Source organism: Balaenoptera musculus, chromosome 10, assembly GCF_009873245.2.
Source record: "Balaenoptera musculus isolate JJ_BM4_2016_0621 chromosome 10, mBalMus1.pri.v3, whole genome shotgun sequence".
NCBI classification, from domain to species: Eukaryota; Metazoa; Chordata; class Mammalia; order Artiodactyla; family Balaenopteridae; genus Balaenoptera; species Balaenoptera musculus.
In genome coordinates, this window is record NC_045794.1 from 87,252,634 (window position 1) to 87,273,318 (window position 20,685).

The window sequence follows — 20,685 nt, forward strand, 5'->3', positions numbered from 1 at the left end:
AGAATTGACCCCAGGAGTTCTGAGTCATCCCATGTTCTGCTCCCCATTTTAGGGTGTGAGGCAAGAGGCCACAGAGCACAGGATCATAAAAGAGCACTAAACTGGAAATTAAGAAAATTTCTTATTCTAGGCACGGATCTGTCATAACCTGGCTGTGTGATCCTGGATGAGTTACGTACCATTCTGCTCTCAGTTTCTTCATCCATGAAATGAAGATACTACCTGCCCTGTCTAGCCTATGAGGAAATACCATAATAATGAAAACAACAGATATTAAAGTACTTTATAAACTGAAAAGACCATACAAATGACTGAATAACACAAAATGCTATTTTACAAGTGTTATTAAGAGGTGATTGTCCCAAAGGAGACTTTAGGGACTAAGCATATTAATTTATGCCAAAAAAAAAATCAAGAATACAGTCTTGTCACTAACACCAAGACAGGTGAGAAAAGTAAGACAAATCCATCGGATAAATGAAAGAAAATTTCAGTTTGTCCCCAAAGTTTCCCTAGAGGCTGTTCCAAATAGGTGCAGAACTAGGGCCTAAAGAAGCTTTAGGAAATGTTTATCAGACCAGTCTTTGGTAAAAACCTGGTTTAACAGTTTGACAAGGGAATCCCTCCAGGATTCAAGTCAATTAAGGATGGGCCTAAAAACAGCACTCGGGGTCCAGTAGCCTCTCAGATTCCTTAACATGTCAAAAAACTAACAAACAATTTTGTCCATGTTTTATGATAGGTAAGAATTCTGCTGTGCTAGTGGGATATGCATCCTTCAGAGATGACGGTGATGATGACAATGATGAATAACAACAGATAATAATAATAATAAATATTAACAACAGTCAACATTCACTGATTGCTTGTTGGTGCCAGGCACTGTTCTAGGCTTAATCATTTAATCTTCACAACAAACTTACGAGATAGGTATTGTTTTTATCACATTAGACATAATTTGGGATTACCTAGGTCACAATATTAAGACACCTACCTACACAATTTTAGAAACACCAGAATATCCAAATTTCTCTATCAGTCACTGCCATCCCACTTTGGATCTGTTGGGATCCATTCCTTTGGGTTACTACCACCCTTTCCAAGTTCAATTCAAATCAAATGCTCCTGTGAGAATTACTATGAAAACACTTACACCTTAGCATTGATATAACAATAAGAACGATCACGTATTGATTTCCAACCTCATGCCCAATAAATTCTGCATTCTTCTCTCTACACCTGCAGAGATGAGCTTTCAGAAGTTCTCAAACTTTCTCAGCTTACAGCACCAGTAGTGTCTCAGAAATGTTTTCATGACATCCCTAGGCCAAAAGAAATATCTAACAGTCCTACTAAGTAGCTAGGTCCAAACAATTTAATAAGTATTTATTTCCTAACAATTTGGTAGCCATCTGAAGAAATAACACAAATAAATTGAAAGAATAAATCATATTTTTAAGTCATGTAACCACAGTACTTACTAACAGGATGTGTGTATCTGTTGGGCACTGCACAGCATCTCAAACCTCGGAATTTGGAAACTACCGCCTTCATTTCTTGTTCTGTATTGATTTTTGTGTGACACTTGCTTTTTTTCCCAGCACTGCTGAAAATGTAGCTTTGCAGAGGTATGTCAGATGGAGTGTGATCTAATGCTGATACGTTGTACCACCTCGAGTCAGTGGTCTGTAGAGTGTCCAAGAGATGTCACTGTGTTTCCCTCAAAAATTTAACATACCCCACAGCAACCCTGGGGTGTCCAGACACACAGTTTGGGAAATACGAGAACAGTGAGAAACAGTACAGCACGTTAGTCAAAGAAAAGGGCTCTGGAATCAGATTATCTGAGTTGCAATTCTGATACTACTACTTTTACTCTATGACTTGAGCAAAACTATGCTTTACTTTATTCATCTAAAATAAGGTCATAAGTGTACCTACCTCATAGGGTTGTGCTCAGGACCATGCCTGTACATAGTAATAAATAACAATATTGAGGGTTTATTAGCTATAACACCAAGATATATTATCAGTTAATTTTCCTGTCAGGAAGAGGTAATGCCAAAAAAAAAAAAAAAAAAAAAGTTCAGAAAGGGGATGTTGAGGCAGCCAGTGCCCCAAATAAATTTCACCTACTTATAAATTTTGCCACGATACAGACATGTCCTCTGAGGCTATGTAGATTACTATGCACTGCTAAACTTCTCCACAAGAATCCTCCCTACAGGAAATCAACTTCTAATCTTACCTAATTTTAGATGTCTGTCAATACCCAGAATCTTAGGTAAGCACCCATACCTCAAACATAATGTCAGATTGCTTACATATGTCCTATACTCGAAACCTAAAAACCTATTAATGCCCAAAAGGGCAAACAAAAATGAAACTTAAAAAAAAAAAGAAAAAAAATAAAATTAAATTTAAAAAAAAGAATAAACAAGTTGAGGAATACATCCATAGAGTCCTAACTTAAAAATAAACAGAAAAAGTTTAAAAATAACTAATTGGTAAAAGAAGCTTATGCAATTTTTAAAAAACTTATATACCCCAGAGCTGGAGAAGATTTGTTTCTCATTTTAACTTAGTTTTAAAAAATGAAACCCATTCACTTTTAGACATATGACCCAGTGACCAACCTCACTCATAATTTAAAAAATGCAAATTAAAAGGTGATCAATTTTCTTCTGTGATATTGGTAAAGTTCAAAAAGTTGGATAATACTCCGTCGGTAAGAGTATAAGGAAATAAGCACTCCATTACACTATTGGTGAGAACGTAAAGGTTTAACTTCTTTGGGGGAATTCAGCAATATCTATCAAATGTAAAATGCACATAATTTTCAACTCAAAACTCTACTTCAAGGAATTTATCCTACAAATAAAGTTGAACGTGAGTTCAAGCACATACATATAATGAGTCAACTTCATCACTGTTCATAATCACAAAAGATTTGATGTACTTTAAATCTCCTTCATTAGGTCACTTGGTAGAAAAACAATGATACATCTTTGCAATAGAGCATAACAATAGAGCTCTCCAGAGAAGAATTTGGTAAATCCGTGTGTATCTATAAGGAAGCTACAAGATAAATTAAGAAGAGCAGGGGGCTTCTCTGGTGGCGCAGTGGTTGAGAATCTGCCTGCTAATGCAGGGGACACGGGTTCGAGCCCTGGTCTGGGAAGATCCCACATGCCACGGAGCAACTAGGCCCGTGAGCCACAACTACTGAGCCTGCGCGTCTGGAGCCTGTGCTCTGCAACAAGAGAGGCCACAATAGTGAGAGGCCCGCGCACCGCGATGAAGAGTGGCCCCTGCTTGCCGCAACTAGAGAAAGCCCTCGCACAGAAACGAAGACCCAACACAGCAATCAATCAATCAATCAATCAATAAATCTTAAAAAAAAAGAAGAGCAGGGTGAAGAGCAGCATTATAGGATGTTTTTTGCTTGTGTTTTTAGTGAATATACACACACACATATTAGCATATATATATATATGAATGTACATGCATTTAATGTCAGTGGAAGAAGACAGAAAAAAATAATACCAGTAAATTTTAAAGAAGAGAATAGGGGAAGGGCACATAGAAAAGGAGACTTCTGGGAGCTTCAAGATGGCGGAAGAGTAAGACGCGGAGATCACCTTCCTTTCCAAAAATACATCAGAAATACATCTACACGTGGAACTGCTCCTATAGAACACCCACTGAACACTGGCAGAAGACCTCAGACCTCCCAAAAGGCAACAAACTCCCCATGTACCTGGGTAGGGCAAAAGAAAAAAGAAAAAACAGAGACAAAAGAATAGGGGCGGGACCTGCACCAGTGGGAGGGAGCTGTGAAGGAGGAAAGGTTTCCACACACTAGGAAGCCCCTTCGCGGGTGGAGACTGTGGGTACCAGAGGGGGAAAGCTTCGGAGCCACGGAGGAGAGTGCAGCAACAGGGGTGCGGAGGGCAAAGCGGAGAGATTCCCGCACAGAGGAGCGGTGCTGACCAGCACTCACCAGCCCGAGAGGCTTGTCTGCTCACCCGCCGGGGCGGGCGGGGGCTGGGAGCTGAGGCTCGGGCTTCGGTCGGATCGCAGGGAGAGGACTGGGGTTGGCGGCGTGAACACAGCCTGAAGGGGCTAGTGCGCCACAGCTAGCCGGGAGGGAGTCCGGGAAAAAGTCTGGACCTGCCGAAGAGACAAGAGACTTTTTCTTCCCTCTTTGTTTCCTGGTGCACGAGGAGAGGGGATTAAGAGTGCCGCGTAAAGGAGCTCCAGAGACGGGCGCAAGCCGTGGCTGTCAGCGTGGACCCCAGAGATGGGCATGAGACGCTAAGGCTGCTGCTGCGGCCACCAAGAAGCCTGTGTGCAAGCACAGGTCACTATCCACACCGCCCCTCCCGGGAGCCTGTGCAGCCCACCACTGCCAGGGTCCCGTGATCCAGGGACAGCTTCCCCGGGAGAACACATGGCGTGCCTCAGGCTGGTGCAACGCCATGCTGGCCTCTGCCCCCGCAGGATCGGCTGGTGCAACGTCATGCTGGCCTCTGCCCCCCGCAGGATCGCCCCGCACTCCGTACACCTCCCTCCCCCCGGCCTGAGTGAGCCAGAGCCCCTGAATCAGCTCCTCCTTTAACCCTGTCCTGTCTGAGCAAAGAACAGACATCCTCAGGCGACCTACACGCAGAGGCGGGTCCAAATCCAAAGCAAAACCCCGGGAGCTGTGCGAACAAAGAAGAGAAAGGGAAATTTCTCCCAGCAGGCTCAGGAGCAACGGATTAAATCTCCACAATCAACCTGATGTACCCTGCATCTGTGGAATACCTGAATAGACAACGAATCATCCCAAATTGAGAAGGTAGACTTTGGGAGCAAAGATATATATATTTTTTCCCTTTTTCTCTTTTTGTGAGTGTGTATGTGTATGCTTCTGTGTGTGATTTTGTCTGTATAGGTTTGCTTTTACCATTTGTCCTAGGGTTCTGTCCGTCCGTTTTTTGTTTTTTTGTGTTTTTACTTTTTAAAACTCTTTCCTTAAAAATTATTTTTTATTTTTATATTAATAACTTTATTTTATTTTACTTTATCTTATTTTATTTTATTTGGTCTTCTTTCTTTCTTTCTATTTTTTCTCCCTTTTATTCTGAGCTGTGCAGATGAAAGGCTCTTGGTGCTCCAGCCAGGCGTCAGGGCTGTGCCTCTGAGGTGGAAGAGCCAACTTTAGGACACTGGTCCACAAGAGACCTCCCAGCTCCATGTAATATCAAATGGCGAAAATCTCCCAGAGATCTCCATCTCAACGCCAAGACGCAGCTTCACTCAATGACCAGCAAGCTACAGTGCTGGACACCCTATGCCAAACAACTAGCAAGACAGGAACACAACCCCATCCATTAGCAGAGAGGCGGCCTAGAATCATAATAAGGCCACAGATACCCCAAAACACACCACCAGACATGGACCTGCCCACCAGAAAGACAAGATCCAGCCTCATCCACCAGAACACAGGCACTAGTCCCCTCCACCAGGAAGCCTACACAACCCACTGAACCAACCTTAGCCACTGGGGCTAGACACCAAAAACGACGAACCTGCAGCCTGCAAAAAGGAGACCCCAAACACAGTAAGTTAAGCAAAATGAGAAGACAGAAAAACACACAGCAGATAAAGGAGCAAGGTAAAAACACACCAGACCTAACAAATGAAGAGGAAATAGGCAGTCTACCTGAAAAAGAATTCAGAATAATGATAGTAAAGATGATCCAAAATCTTGGAAATAGAATAGAGAAAATACAAGAAACGTTTAACAAGGACCTAGAAGAATTAAAGAGCAAACAAACAATGATGAACAACACAATACATGAAATTAAAAATTCTCTAGAAGGGACCAATAGCAGAATAACTGAGGCAGAAGAACGGATAAGTGACCTGGAAGATAAAATAGTGGAAATAACTACTGCAAAGCAGAATAAAGAAAAAAGAATGAAAAGAATTGAGGACAGTCTCAGAGACCTCTGGGACAACATTAAATGCACCAACATTCAAATTATAGGGGTCCCAGAAGAAGAAGAGAAAAAGAAAGGGACTGAGAAAATATTTGAAGAGATTATAGTTGAAAACTTCCCTAATATGAGAAAGGAAATAGTTAATCATGTCCAGGAAGCACAGAGAGTCCCATACAGGATAAATCCAAGGAGAAACACGCCAAGACACATAATAATCAAACGATCAAAAATTAAATACAAAGAAAAAATATTAAAAGCAGCAAGGGAAAAACAACAAATAACACACAAGGGAATCCCCATAAGGTTAACAGCTGATCTTTCAGCAGAAACTCTGCAAGCCAGAAGGGAGTGGCAGAACATATTTAAAGTGATGAAGGAGAAAAACCTACAACCAAGATTACTCTACCCAGCAAGGATCTCATTCAGATTCGATGGAGAAATTAATACATTTACAGACAAGCAAAAGCTAAGAGAATTCAGCACCACCAAACCAGCTTTACAACAAATGCTAAAGGAACTTCTCTAGGCAGGAAACACAAGAGAAGGAAAAGACCTACAATAACAAACCCAAAACAGTTAAGAAAATGGGAATAGGAACATACATATTGATAATTACCTTAAATATAAATGGATTAAATGCTCCAATCAAAAGACATAGACTGGCTGAATGGATACAAAAACAAGACCCGTATATATGCTGTCTACAAGAGACCCACTTCAGACCTAGAGACACATACAGACTGAAAGTGAGGGGATGGAAAAAGATATTCCATGCAAATGGATATCAAAAGAAAGCCAGAGTAGCAATTCTCATTTCAGACAAAATAGACTTTAAAATAAAGACTATTACAAGAGACAAAGAAGGACACTACATAATGATCAAGGGATCGATCCAAGAAGAAGATATAACAATTGTAAATATTTATGCACCCAACATAGGAGCACCTCAATACAGAAGGCAAATACTAACATCCACAAAAGGGGAAATCAACAGTAACACAATCATAGTAGGGGACTTTAACACCCCACTTTCACCAATGGACAGATCATCCAAAATGAAAATAAATAAGGAAACACAAGCTTTAAAAGATACATTAAACAAGATGGACTTAATTGATATTTATAGGACATTCTATCCAAAAAAAACAGCATACACATTCTTCTCAAGTGCTCATGGAACATTCTCCAGGATAGATCATATCTTGGGTCACAAATCAAGCCTTGCTCAATTTAAGAAAATTGAAATCATATCAAGTATCTTTTCTGACCACAACACTATGAGACTAGATATCAATTACAGGAAAAAAAAAACTGTAAAAAATACAAACACATGGAGGCTAAACAATACACTACTAAATAACCGAGAGATCACTGGAGAACTCAAAGAGGAAATCAAAATATACCTAGAAACAAATGACAATGAAAACACGACGACCCAAAACCTATGGGATGCAGCAAAAGCAGTTCTAAGAGGGAAGTTTACAGCAATACAATCCTACCTTAAGAAACAAGAAATATCTCAAATAAACAACCTAACCTTACACCTAAAGCAATTAGAGAAAGAAGAACAAAAAAAACCCCAAAGTTAGCAGAAGGAAAGAAATCATAAAGATCAGATCAGAAATAAAGGAAAAAGAAATGAAGGAAATGATGGCAAAGATCAATAAAACTAAAAGCTAGTTCTTTGAGAAGATAAACAAAATTGATAAACTATTAGCCAGACTCATCAAGAAAAAAAGGGAGAAGACTCAAATTAATAGAATTAGAAATGAAAAAGGACAAGTAACCACTGACACTGCAGAAATACAAAGGATAATGAGAGATTACTACAAGCAACTATATGCCACTAAAATGGACAACCTGGAAGAAATGGACAAATTCTTAGAAATGCACAACCTTCCGAGACTGAACCAGGAAGAAATAGAAGATATGAACAGACCAATCACAAGCACTGAAATTGAAACTGATTAAAAATCTTCCAACAAACAAAAGGCCAGGACCAGATGGCTTCACAGGCGAATTCTATCAAACATTTAGAGAAGAGCTAACACCCATCCTTCTCAAACTCTTCCAAAATATAGCAGAGGGAGGAACACTCCCAAACTCATTCTATGAGGCCACCATCACCCTGATACCAAAACCAGACAAAGATGTCACAAACAAAGAAAATTACAGGCCAATATCACTGATGAACATAGATGCAAAAATCCTCAACAAAATACTAGCAAACAGAATCCAGCAGCACATTAAAAGGATCATACACCATGATCAAGTGGGGTTTATTCCAGGAATGCAAGGATTCTTCAATATCAGCAAATCAATCAACGTGATACACCATATTAACAAATTGAAAGAGAAAAACCATATGATCATCTCAATAGATGCAGAGAAAGCTTTCGACAAAATTCAACACCGATTTATGATAAAAGCCCTGCAGAAAGTAGGCACAGAGGGAACTTTCCTCAACATAATAAAGGCCATATATGACAAACCCACAGCCAACATCGTCCTCAATGGTGAAAAACTGAAACCATTTCCACTAAAATCAGGAACAAGACAAGGTTGCCCAATCTCACCACTATTATTCAACATAGTTTTGGAAGTTTTAGCCACAGCAATCAGAGTAGAAAAAGAAATAAAAGGAATCCAAATAGGAAAAGAAGAAGTAAAGCTGTCACTGTTTGCAGATGACATGATACTATACATAGAGAATCCTAAAGATGCTACCAGAAACTACTAGAGCTAATCAATGAATTTGGTAAAGTAGCAGGATAAAAAATAAATGCACAGAAATCTCTAGCATTCCTATACACTAATGATGAAAAATCTGGAAGTGAAATTAAGAAAACATTCCCATTTACCACTGCAACAGAAAGAATAAAATATCTATGAATAAACCTACCTAAGGAGACAAAAGACCTGTATGCAGAAAATTTTAAGACGCTGATGAAAGAAATTAAAGATGATACAAATAGATGGAGAGATATACCATGTTCTTGGATTGGAAGAATCAACATTGTGAAAATGACTGTACTACCCAAAGCAATCTACAGATTCAGTGCAATCCCTATCAAACTACCAATGGCATTTTTCACAGAACTAGAACAAAAAATTTCACAATTTGTATGGAAACGCAAAAGACCCCGAATAGCGAAAGCAATCTTGAGAAAGAAAAACGGAGCTGGAGGGATCAGGCTCCCTGACTTCAGACTATACTACAAAGCTACAGTAATCAAGACAGTATGGTACTGGCACAAAAACAGAAATATAGATCAATGGAACAGGATAGAAAGCCCAGAGATAAACCCATGCACATATGGTCACCTTATCTTTGATAAAGGAGGCAAGAATATACAGTGGAGAAAAGACAGTCTCTTCAATAAGTGGTGCTGGGAAAACTGGACAGGTACATGTAAAAGTAAGAAATTAGAACTCTCCCTGACACCATACACAAAAATAAACTCAAAATGGATTAAAGACCTAAATGTAAGGCCACACACTATAAAACTCTTAGAGGAAAACATAGGCAGAACACTCTATGACATACATCACAGCAAGATTCTTTTTGACCCACCTCCCAGAGAAATGGAAATAAAAACAAAAATAAACAAATGGGACCTAATGAAACTTAAAAGCTTTTGCACAGCAAAGGAAACCATAAACAAGACCAAAAGACAACCCTCAGAATGGGAGAAAATATTTGCAAATGAAGCAACTGACAAAGGATTAATCTCCAAAATTTACAAGCAGCTCATGCAGCTCAGTATCAAAAAAACAAACAACCCAATCCAAAAATGGGCGGAAGACCTAAATAGACATTTCTCCAAAGAAGATATACAGATTGCCAACAAACACATGAAAGGACGCTCAACATCACTAACCATTAGAGAAATGCAAATCAAAACTACAATGAGATATCATCTCACACCGGTCAGAATGGCCATCATCAAAAAAGCTAGAAACAATAAATGCTGGAGAGGGTGTGGAGAAAAGGGAACCCTCTTGCACTGTTGGTGGGAATGTAAACTGATACAGCCACTATGGAGAACAGTATGGAGGTTCCTTAAAAAACTAAAAATAGAACTACCATATGACACAGCAATCCCGCTACTGGGCATATACCCAGAGAAAACCATAATTCAAAAAGAGTCATGTAGGGCTTCCCTGGTGGGAAGTGGTTGAGAATCTGCCTGCTAATGCAGGGGACACGGGTTCGAGCCCTGGTCTGGGAAGATCCCACATGCCGCGGAGCAACTAGGCCCGTGAGCCACAATTACTGAGCCTGCGCGTCTGGAGCCTGTGCTCCGCAACAAGAGAGGCTGCGATAGTGAGAGGCCCGCACACCGCGATGAAGAGTGGCCCCCACTTGCCGCAACTAGAGAAAGCCCTCGCACAGAAACGAAGACCCAACACAGCCATAAATAAATAAATAAATAAATAAAATTAAAAAAAAAAAAAAAGAGTCATGTACCAAAATGTTCATTGCAGCTCTATTTACAATAGCCAGGACATGGAAGCAACCTAAGTGTCCATCGACAGATGAATGGATAAAGAAGATGTGGCACATATATACAATGGAATATTACTCAGCCATAAAAAGAAACGAAATTGAGTTATTTGTAGTGAGGTGGATGGACCTAGAGTCTGTCATACAGAGTGAAGTAAGTCAGAAAGAGAAAAACAAATACCGTATGCTAACACATATATATCGAATCTAAGAAAAAAAAAAAAAGGTCATGAAGAACCTAGGGGCAAGACGGGAATAAAGACACAGACCTACTAGAGAATGGACTTGAGGACACGGGGAGGGGGAAGTGTAAGCTGGGACAAAGTGAGAGAGTGGCATGGACATATATACACTACCAAACGTAAAATAGATAGCTAGTGGGAAGCAGCTGCATAGCACAGGGAGATCAGCTCAGTGCTTTGTGACCACCTCACCTAGAGCGGTGGGATAGGGAGGGTGGGAGGGAGGGAGACGCAAGAGGGAAGAGATATGGGAACATATGTATATGTATAACTGATTCACTTTGTTATAAAGCAGAAACTAACACACCATTGTAAAGCAATTATACTCCAATAAAGATGTTAAAAAAAAAAGGAGACTTCTTTCTCCATTATGTATTGTTTCATACAGCTTAAATATTCTTTACCAGATACATACATTATGTTTTTCATTGAACTTTTTGAAATAATTATAGATTCACATGCGGTTATTAAAAATAATAGAGAGATCCCATGTATCCTTTATCCAGTTTCCCCCAATGCTAATATCTCGCAAAACTCTAGGACAATCTCACAACCAGGATATTGATATTGATATAGTCAAGATACAGAACATTTCCATCACCACAAGGATTCCTCCTGTTGCCCTTTTATAGCCACGTCCACTTTTCTCCACTCCCAGCCCCTTCTTAATCCCTGGCAACTGCTAATCTGTTCTCCATTTCCATAAAATGTTGATTCAAGAATTTTTATAAATGAATATAATATGTATAACCTTTTGAGATTTGCTTTTTCCACTCAGCATAATTCTCTGGAGATTCATCTAGATTGTTGCATGTGTCAACAGTTCATTCCTTTTTGTTGCTGAGTAGTATTCCATCATATGGATTTACCAGAGTTTGTTAAACCATTTGACTGTTGAAGGACTTCTGGGGTGTATCCCAGTTCTTGGCTATTATGAATAAGGCTGCTGTAAACATTCACGTACAGGAGTTGTGTTAGCATAAGTCTTCATTCTCTGGAATAAATGCCCAGGAATGCAATTCCTAGGTTGTATGATAGTTAATGTTTAGGTTTTATTTTTTTTAAAGAAACTGTCAAAGTGTTTTCCAGAGCGGCTGTATCATTTTAAATTCCCAACAGCAATATATGAGTGATACCATTTCTCTACATGCTCAACAGCATTTGATACTACCACTATTTTTTATTATAATCATTCTGATAGGTACACAGTGAAATTTCATTGTGGTTTTCATTTGCGTTCCTCTAATGGCTAAAGATACTAAATATCTTTTCAAGTTTATTTGCCATCTGTACATATTCTTCTGTGAAACGTCTCTATGCTTTTTTTTTTTTTTTGCCAATTTTCTAACTGAGCTGTTTTTGTTAAAATGTTGAGTTTTTGAGAGTTCTTTATTCTAGCCTTTTGCCAGATGTGTGGTTTGCAAATAATTTTTCTGCCTGTAACTTGGCTTTTCATCCTTTCAACAAGGTCATTCACAGAACAAAATTTTTATTTGATAAAGTCCAATTTATCCATTTTTCATTTTATGGATCACGCTTTTGGTGTCAAGTTTAAGCGTGTCTATCCCTCCACCAAATACCACAGTCTTGATTACTGTGGTCATTTTAATAAGCTTGGAATCAAGTAGACTGATACTTTCCACTTTGTTTTGATTTTTAAAAAGAAAATTCTATTTTCTTTCCCTTTGCGTATACATTTTAATATTATTTATTCTATTAAAAAATCTTGTGGAGATTTTTAGAGTTCTGTTAAACATGTATATCAGTTTGGGGAGAACTGATGTCTTTATTATGTTGCGTCTTCTAAGCCATGAATATGGCAAGTCTCTCCATTTATTTAGATCTTCCTTGATTACTTTCATCAGTGTTTTGTAGCTTTCAGCATACAAATCCTGTATGTGTTTTGTAAGATTTACATCTAGGTGTTTGTTTTTTGAGTAAATGTTATTGTATTTTTAATTTCAATGTCCACATACTCATTGCTAGAAATAAAATTTATTTTTTGTATGTATTGTGTATCCTGGGCCTTACTGAACTCATTTATCAGTTCTTGGAGTTTTTGTTTTTGTTTTGGTAGATTCCCTGGGATTTTCTAAGTAGACAATCATGTCATCTACAAATAGGAACAGTTTTATTTCATCCTTTCCAATCTGTATGTCTTTTATTTCCTTTTCTTGACTTATTGCACTATGTTGAATAAAGGTAATGAGTGTGGACATCCTTGTCTTGTACCTGATCTTAGGGGAAAACCACATTCGGTATTTCATCATTAAATTAAGTATAATGTTGAGGAAGTTCCACTCTATTCCTATTTATTTGAGTTTTTTTTATCATGAATGGGTGTTGAATTTTGTCAAATGCTTTTTCTGTATCATTTGACGTGGTCATGTGATTTTCTTCTTTAGCCTGTTAATATGGTGAATTATATTGATTTTCAAATAGTGAACAAGACTTGCACCCCTGGAATAAACCTCATTTTTCATGGTGTATAATTCATTTTATACGTTGCTAAATTCTATTTGCCAATGTTTGTTAAGGATTTTTTTGGTCTATATTCAGGAGAAATATTGGTCTATACGTTCTTTGGGTTTTTTTGGTTTGTTTTCTGCATTGTCTTTGGTTTGGTATCTGGGTAATACCAACTTCTTAAAATGAATTGGTAAGTGTTCCCTCCTATTTTCCAGAAAAGCTTGTGTAGAATTAGTGTTAACTCTGCTTTAAACATTTGGTAGAATTTTCAGGTGAAACTATATGTGTCTGAAGGTTTCTTTTTTGGGAGTTTTTAAAATTATGAATTCAATTTCCTTAATAAGTATAGAGCTATTCAAATTATCCACTTCATTTTGGGTGGATTGTGGTAATTGTGTTTTTTGAGGAAGTGGCCCACTTTAAGTTGTAAAATTTACGTGTGCAGAGTTGTTTGTAGTACTTCTTTACTATCTTTTTTTTTTTTTTTAATTTAATTTATTTATTTATTTGGCTGTGTTGGGTCTTCGTTTCTGTGCGAGGGCTTTCTCTAGTTGCGGCGAGCAGGGACCACTCTTCATCGCGGTGCGCGGGCCTCTCACTGTCGCGGCCTCTCTTGTTGCGGAGCACAGGCTCCAGATGCGCAGGCTCAGTAGTTGTGGCTCACGGGCCTAGTTGCTCCGCGGCATGTGGGATCTTCCAAGACCGGGGCTCGAACCCGTGTCCCCTGCATTGGCAGGCAGATTCTCAACCACTGAGCCACCAAGGAAGCCCTACTATCCTTTTGATGTCTACAGGATCTGTAGTGATATCCCCTATTTCATTCTGATCTTGGTAATTTATGTCTTCTTTTTTTTTTTTCATTGTCAGTCTTGCTACAAATTGTCAGATTTATTGGTCTTTTCAAAGAACCAGATGTTCGTTTCACTGACTTTTTTCTACTGTTTTCCTGCTTTCAATTTCATTGATTTTTGCTTTTATATTTATTATTTCCTTTCTTCTGCTTGCTTTCAGTATATTTTGCTCATTTTTTCTAAGCTTTAGTGAGGTATAATTGACAAATAGAATTGTAATATATTTTAAGGGTACAGTCTGATGACTTGATATACATATACATTATGAAAGGAATTCCCCCAACAAGTTAATTAACATATCTATCACCTCACAGAGTTACTTTTTTTTTTTTTTTGGTGAGAATACTTAAGATCTACTCTCTCAGCAAATATCGAGTATACAATACAGTATTATCAACTACAGTCACCATGCTGTACATTAGATTCTTGGAGCATACTTACCTTGTAACTGAAAGTTCGTACCCTTTCACCAACTTCTCCCCATTTCCCTCACCCCCTCAGGCCCTGGCAACCACCATTCTACTCTCTGTTTTTATGAGTTTGACTTTTTTTTTTTAAGATTCCACATGTAAGTGATACCATGCAATATTTGTCTTTCTCTATCTGGCTTATTTCACTTAGCAGGATGCCCTCCAGGCTCCCCGCTGGGCCTTTGCTGAAGTGGATGTGGGTGAGGCCACGGCTTTTTCTGTAGTGTTTGGCTAGAGTAGAACAGTTATTGTCTAAAACTGTTTTGTCTTGCTAGGGTGTCCCTTTCCTAGTCCTTCCGCTACAACGAACAGGCTTTTGTTGGTTTTGTTTTGTTTTGTCTGCCCTTGTTGGCATTTCTTGGTTGCCGGCTTCTTTAGCTCTGAGTCTGGGATATATGAAGCAAAATAACTAGAACGAACCCAGCTAAAAATGTAAAAGACCTGTGTTCAGAAACTGTAAAACATCAATGAGGGGAATTAAAGATGACCTAAATAAATGGAGGCTATTATTCCACATACCTGTGTTGGAAGGCTAAACAGTGTAGAGTCAATTCTCCCGCTTATTATCTCTGAATCACAATCGCTACTACTTTTTTTGAAAACTGACAAGCTTTTATACTAAAACATACATAAAAATGCAAAGGGAAAAGAATAACCAAAGCACTCTTCAGGAAGAATAAAGAGAGAACATTCTCTACTAGATATCAAGATTTATAAACTAGAGTAATGATGATGGTGTGGCATTCACGACAAGAGACATAAATACACCAAAGGAACAGAATTGAGAGCCCAGAAGTTGAACTACACATAAATGGGCAAATATTTATATTTATAATAAATATTTTGGTTATATAACAGTGCAGAGACAATTGGAAATCCATGTGGAAAGGAAAAAATATAACCTCTACCTCACACTCTGTACAAAAACCGACTCCCAGTAGGGAATGATCTAAATGTAAAAGGCAAAACAAAGCTTCAAGGAGCTATTATAAGAGAATATCTTAATTCACAGGGTATGGAAAGATTTCTTAAACAGGAGACAAAAAGCACAGACCATAGCAAAGTAGGGAAAAGGGGACTGTATAAAACTTAAGAACTGCTCATCCAAACACACAACTGAGAGAGTAAAAAAGCAAGCCAGAGGGGAAAAAATTTTGTAATACATATAACTAAAAGGCTTACATCCAGAATATGCAAATAACTCCTATAAATCAATAAGACAAAGATAAGCAATCAAATAGGAAAATGGGCAAAGAAACTTCACCAATGATATCCAAATGGTCAGTAAACATCATTAGTCATCAGGAAAATCCCAATTAAAACCTCAATGAGATGCCACCCCACATATGCCAGAATTTCTAAAATTAAAAAGACTTCTGATACCTTGTATAAACAATAATATAGAGCACTGGACCTCTCATATACTGCTATATTAGTCTGTAAATTGGTACAACCACTTTGGAAAACCATTTGACAAATGCTACATTTAAATATCTGCATATTCTAAGACCTAGAGATTCCATTTCTACATATATACCCAAGAGAAATGCATGCACACATACAGCAAGAGCCTGGAAACACCATTAGGCCCAATGTCCATCAACAGAAGAATGGATTAAAAAAATAGTAGAATGATTTTAAAAAAATAGTAGAATGGATAAATTGTGATGTATTTATACACTGGATTACAACACAGCAATAAAAATAAATTAACAGTTTCCTAAAACTTACATAATGTTGACCAAAAAAACCCAAACATAAAGGAATATATACTCTATACTTCCACTGGATAAATTTTGAAAAGAATTAAGTAAAACCAAGCAGTGGTGCTTAATAATACACGCTTATAAAGACAAAAAAGTTCTTATAAAAATCAGATTATTTAAAAAAAAATCAGATTATTGATTATCTTTGGTGATGGAGAAAAAAAGGAAGCTATTGGAAGGGAGCACTAATGAAGACTAATGAAGTATAAGTAAGAGTCTATTTCTTGACCCAGGTGATGGTTATACGGTTGTTTGTGTCATGAAAATTCACTGAGCTGTATGCTTTTGTTTTCACTGAGCTGTTTGTTTTCACCCTGTATGTTTTAAATTTCACAATTTAAAAGTTTTAAAAACCTCATTCAAATGAAATCTTTCAAAACATTTACATTATGTCTTATGATTTTTAACACTGAAGTTTAACACTATAAAGTCCTTAGGGCTAGCAGTATTATAGTTCATAAAATCATAAAGGAACTTTTCCCAATTACACACGTGCTCTGCTCTCAAATAGCATCAAGAAATAAGTGAACATGCACCAGAGGAAGGTACAAAATGAACTATGTAAATATTCTGCTTAATAATCTATACTCTAACATATTTTTCCTATAGATGTTATCATCCTATAGCTAAATGTTGAGTGTTTCTTCAGAATAACTGGTATATGAAGAAAAAAAAAAGTCAACCCAAAACAGCATATTCATTTTAGCAGCTATGATACTATGGTAATAATTTGAAACAATTATATTTCAGGTGGACAGATAGGTTTGGTCTCCCTAGAGTATTACAGTCTATTCAAAAATTCAATATACTTAACACAGTATATCTTTTCGTATCTTTTCTCCATCTGATGGTGGAAAAATTAGGTTTCTATTTATGTATGTTTTCCATTTACATAAAAATGTTATCTGTTTAAAAGTGTCTTAGAGTCACAGATAACCTGAGGTTTCTTTTAGGGAGCAAACAATGAAAGACAAAGGCACATGAGGATAATGTTTCTAACCCTTTCCTAGAGCCAAGCTTTCTCTGACTGATGATTGAAAACTGATAGTAACAGAATGCCACCTTTTAACAATTTACTACTTTAGAAAGGTAATTATATAATAGGTAATTTTGTAATTTTATATAATACTACATTAAGAACTCCTACAAGCCAATAAGTAATGTACCCATTTTTTAAATGGATAAAAGATACAAAAAAGTATATAAGAAATATTCACAGAAAAGGTAAGAATGGCCAATAAACACATGAAAAGATGCTGAGACATTAATAATAATTAAAGAATGTTAATTAAAATATGATAACATTTTCCTATCAATTGGCAAAACTGAAAAAGATCAAGAATATCCAATGTTGATAAGGGTATGGATAGATAAAAGTACTTATATACTGACGGCAGGACTACAAATTGGTACAAACTTTTTGGAAGGCAATTTGACAATACCTATAAAAATTTTAAACACATACAGCTGCCCTAATACCCAGCAATCCCATTTTTAAAATCTATCCTATGAAAAAATTAGTATAAGTGTGTAAAGATAAATTTATAAGGATATTTGTTATAGCACCAGCATGGGAGAGTGAATAAGTAAATTTTGGTGTATATATACAATGGAAATATCAAGCACTCTTTTTAAAATGCTGAATATCTTTGTTACTAATTTGGAAAGATGTCCAAGATACATTAATAAGCAATGCAAATAAACTGCAGAAAAATATATATAGCATTTCATTTTTATTTTTGAAAAAAGACTCTGCACATATGCATATATATAAGCATAGAAAAAAGTTTGCAAGTATATACAGCAAACTCTTAACAATGGTAACCTCTGGAGAGGAAGAGAGTTTTGGTTTGGAGATGAGGAATAGGAAAGACTTATCTTTTATTTAATCCTCTGCATTGTTTGAACTCATTTTAATGAGCATATATTAATTTTTATTTTTAAAATAAGGATGTATTTAAATATAACATTTATTGAGTTATTCATTTAGCTGATTTACCCAATTTGGAATTACTTTACTATTTAATATTTTATGAAAAGTTACTTTATGGTCAGAATGAGATAATTCTCTTAGAACTTCTAAAGGAAAACAAACAAAAAAACACTTAGAAATAGCAGTTTCTTCACCAAAGTCAGCATCAGTTCATTTTAACTAAGGGATAAATTAAATCTAAATATAATGTCTGAGATTAGTAACAGACACAAAGCACTTTAAACAACAAAGACAGTGAAGTCAAACAAAGATGAAAACCCACCTGGACTATATCCAAAACCATGCCAGCTGAGACTGTTCCAAAGCCAGCTAACAAAAATGGCACAAGTATTTGCAGTGCCATGACACCACTGGACTCCTTTGGTAATTTCTGGTTTGCTTCCACAATGACATCTTCATCACCATCTCTAGATACATCTTCATCTTGTAACATGGCTGTAGTTTCTGAAGCCTCCCTTCCATCACAATAATTGTAGTTGGCGTAGTCATCATACTTTTGGCTACAGCTTGATGGCGTGTGCCCACTGTTGCCATGAAAAGATGGCTCTGAGAAACTGTGATATTCCATGTGTTGTTCAGATCTATTACTAAAAGTTTGTGCTGCAGTTGATAACCCATCTTGCCAAATGCTGTTTCCTTTTTTGTGCCTGTCTTCCTGGTTTTTCTGGTAAATTACCGGAACCATACTCAACAGTAAGTTTAAGAACTTATCAGATTGAATTGTGTTTAAACTTAAAGTCCAGTCTACAAAACCTCCTCCACTACTTGGACCACCACTTGTTCTGTTAGTAATAGATCTTCCTTTACTATTAGTCATATTGTCATCGCAAAAGACCCTGTACGCCTTAGATCTCAAGCTTCATGAACCATAGCAGATGAATCAGAACCACATGAATGCTGGTTTAAATTAAGATGTTGACTTCATTGTGTAGAAAACAACGTTTCCACTAAAAGAAGATGTTTAGAAGTTCCACAGAGGGATTGGATCTGGAAAAATAAAATAAAATAATTTTTAAAAGTCAGATTAACTATCTTGATACTTCATAATTAAAGGTATAAAATAACATGTTCTTAAACCAACCCTAATGTACTGATATTATACCCTTTGGGCTTAACGCATAACTGCTTTGTACACAGAAATGTAGTATACAGCTTTTTTGTGTGTTCTATCTTGGTTAAAAATGTTTATCTTTGCATACTTTATGTAATTAATACCCATGTAAAGTCTTCAAATGTCTCTGAAATTCTAAAATAGACAAAGTTATTAAATAAAGTAATGGCTTCCATTACTTATATTGAGGTCTCAGAATCAAATTGCTACAACCCTTTACATATGCAGGCACAACAAAGGTAAAGTATATGACATTATATTTTAAACATATTAAATAATAATCCATGTTACTTTATTTACAACTTAATATACATTTTGTTATTAAAATATGAAGAAACGATGATAATGTTTGCCACGAAATTATTTGATAAATATCCTAAATAGGGTACATGGCATTTACTTCACATGTAAAATTAGGCTGATGTCATATTTGTAGTTTCTGACATACAAAAAATTCATTATAATTGATTTAGGAATATAATCCCTCTGTTACCTAAGAAATAACCAAAATGAAAAGGGATTACAAATATTCACTTAATCCTATTTTGCAAGCCAACCAAAAGAAAGCTTGCAATGCACTTATCACTTAATGCCCTTCTCAAAGTCAGCTCTGACCCTTAATCCCAGAGTATGCTCCTGATTGGCTGGTTATGGACAAGATTCTCCCTAAAGATCCTGAACTAAAGACACAGACACATTGTGTAAGCTGGTTTGAGAGTGACAGGCACTGAAGTTGTGAGGTCATACATCACCTGCCCAGGTAGACAGTCTGACTCTTGGGACAGCTGCCACCACAGGTACATAAGTTTTCAAAGTTATTAGGGTGGTCTAAGGCCTCAGGTGTTTCTCAGGAACGCCCAGCCCTGTCTTACATTTATAAGAGCATCCAAGATCAACAAACTGGCTCTGATTTGATAAGGGATAGATGGCCCACTGCCTAACTGGACTGCCCACCCACCAAGCTAGGCTAAGAATTGTTGCTACTATACTGCTGCTTTTAATGAAAACCATTCTATTCTTCAATATATGTTTTCAATTTCTTAGAATATCAATCTCCTCTCCTTGGATAGGAAGATCAATAACAAGGAATGGCAAAGGGAAAAAGAAAAGGGGCTATGTTGGGGACAAGTGGATGCTAGGATCTGGTTCATCGATTTCATCATTCACTCACTTTCCTTTCTTCCCTCTTGTGATTATGGAGGGGTCTGGGAATTCCTGCTGGGGAATATTCTTAAAATATAGATTCTAGGACTCTGGACCTACTGACTCAGAATAAGTTTGAGGCA

At 37.1% G+C, this 20,685-nt stretch overlaps 1 protein-coding gene across 6 annotated transcripts in view; it reads right to left on the reverse strand.

Annotated features, from left to right (window-relative positions):
- Positions 1 to 20,685, reverse strand: part of SLC41A2 (solute carrier family 41 member 2) — a 134,873-nt gene that overhangs the window by 91,751 nt on the left and 22,437 nt on the right. For all 6 annotated transcript variants that reach the window (XM_036865600.1, XM_036865602.1, XM_036865599.1 and 3 more), the window contains one exon: positions 18,551 to 19,275. In XM_036865600.1, coding sequence (XP_036721495.1) covers positions 18,551 to 19,105 — 555 coding nt within the window. In that variant the 5' untranslated portion in view covers positions 19,106 to 19,275. The remainder of the gene's footprint in view (positions 1 to 18,550; positions 19,276 to 20,685) is intronic.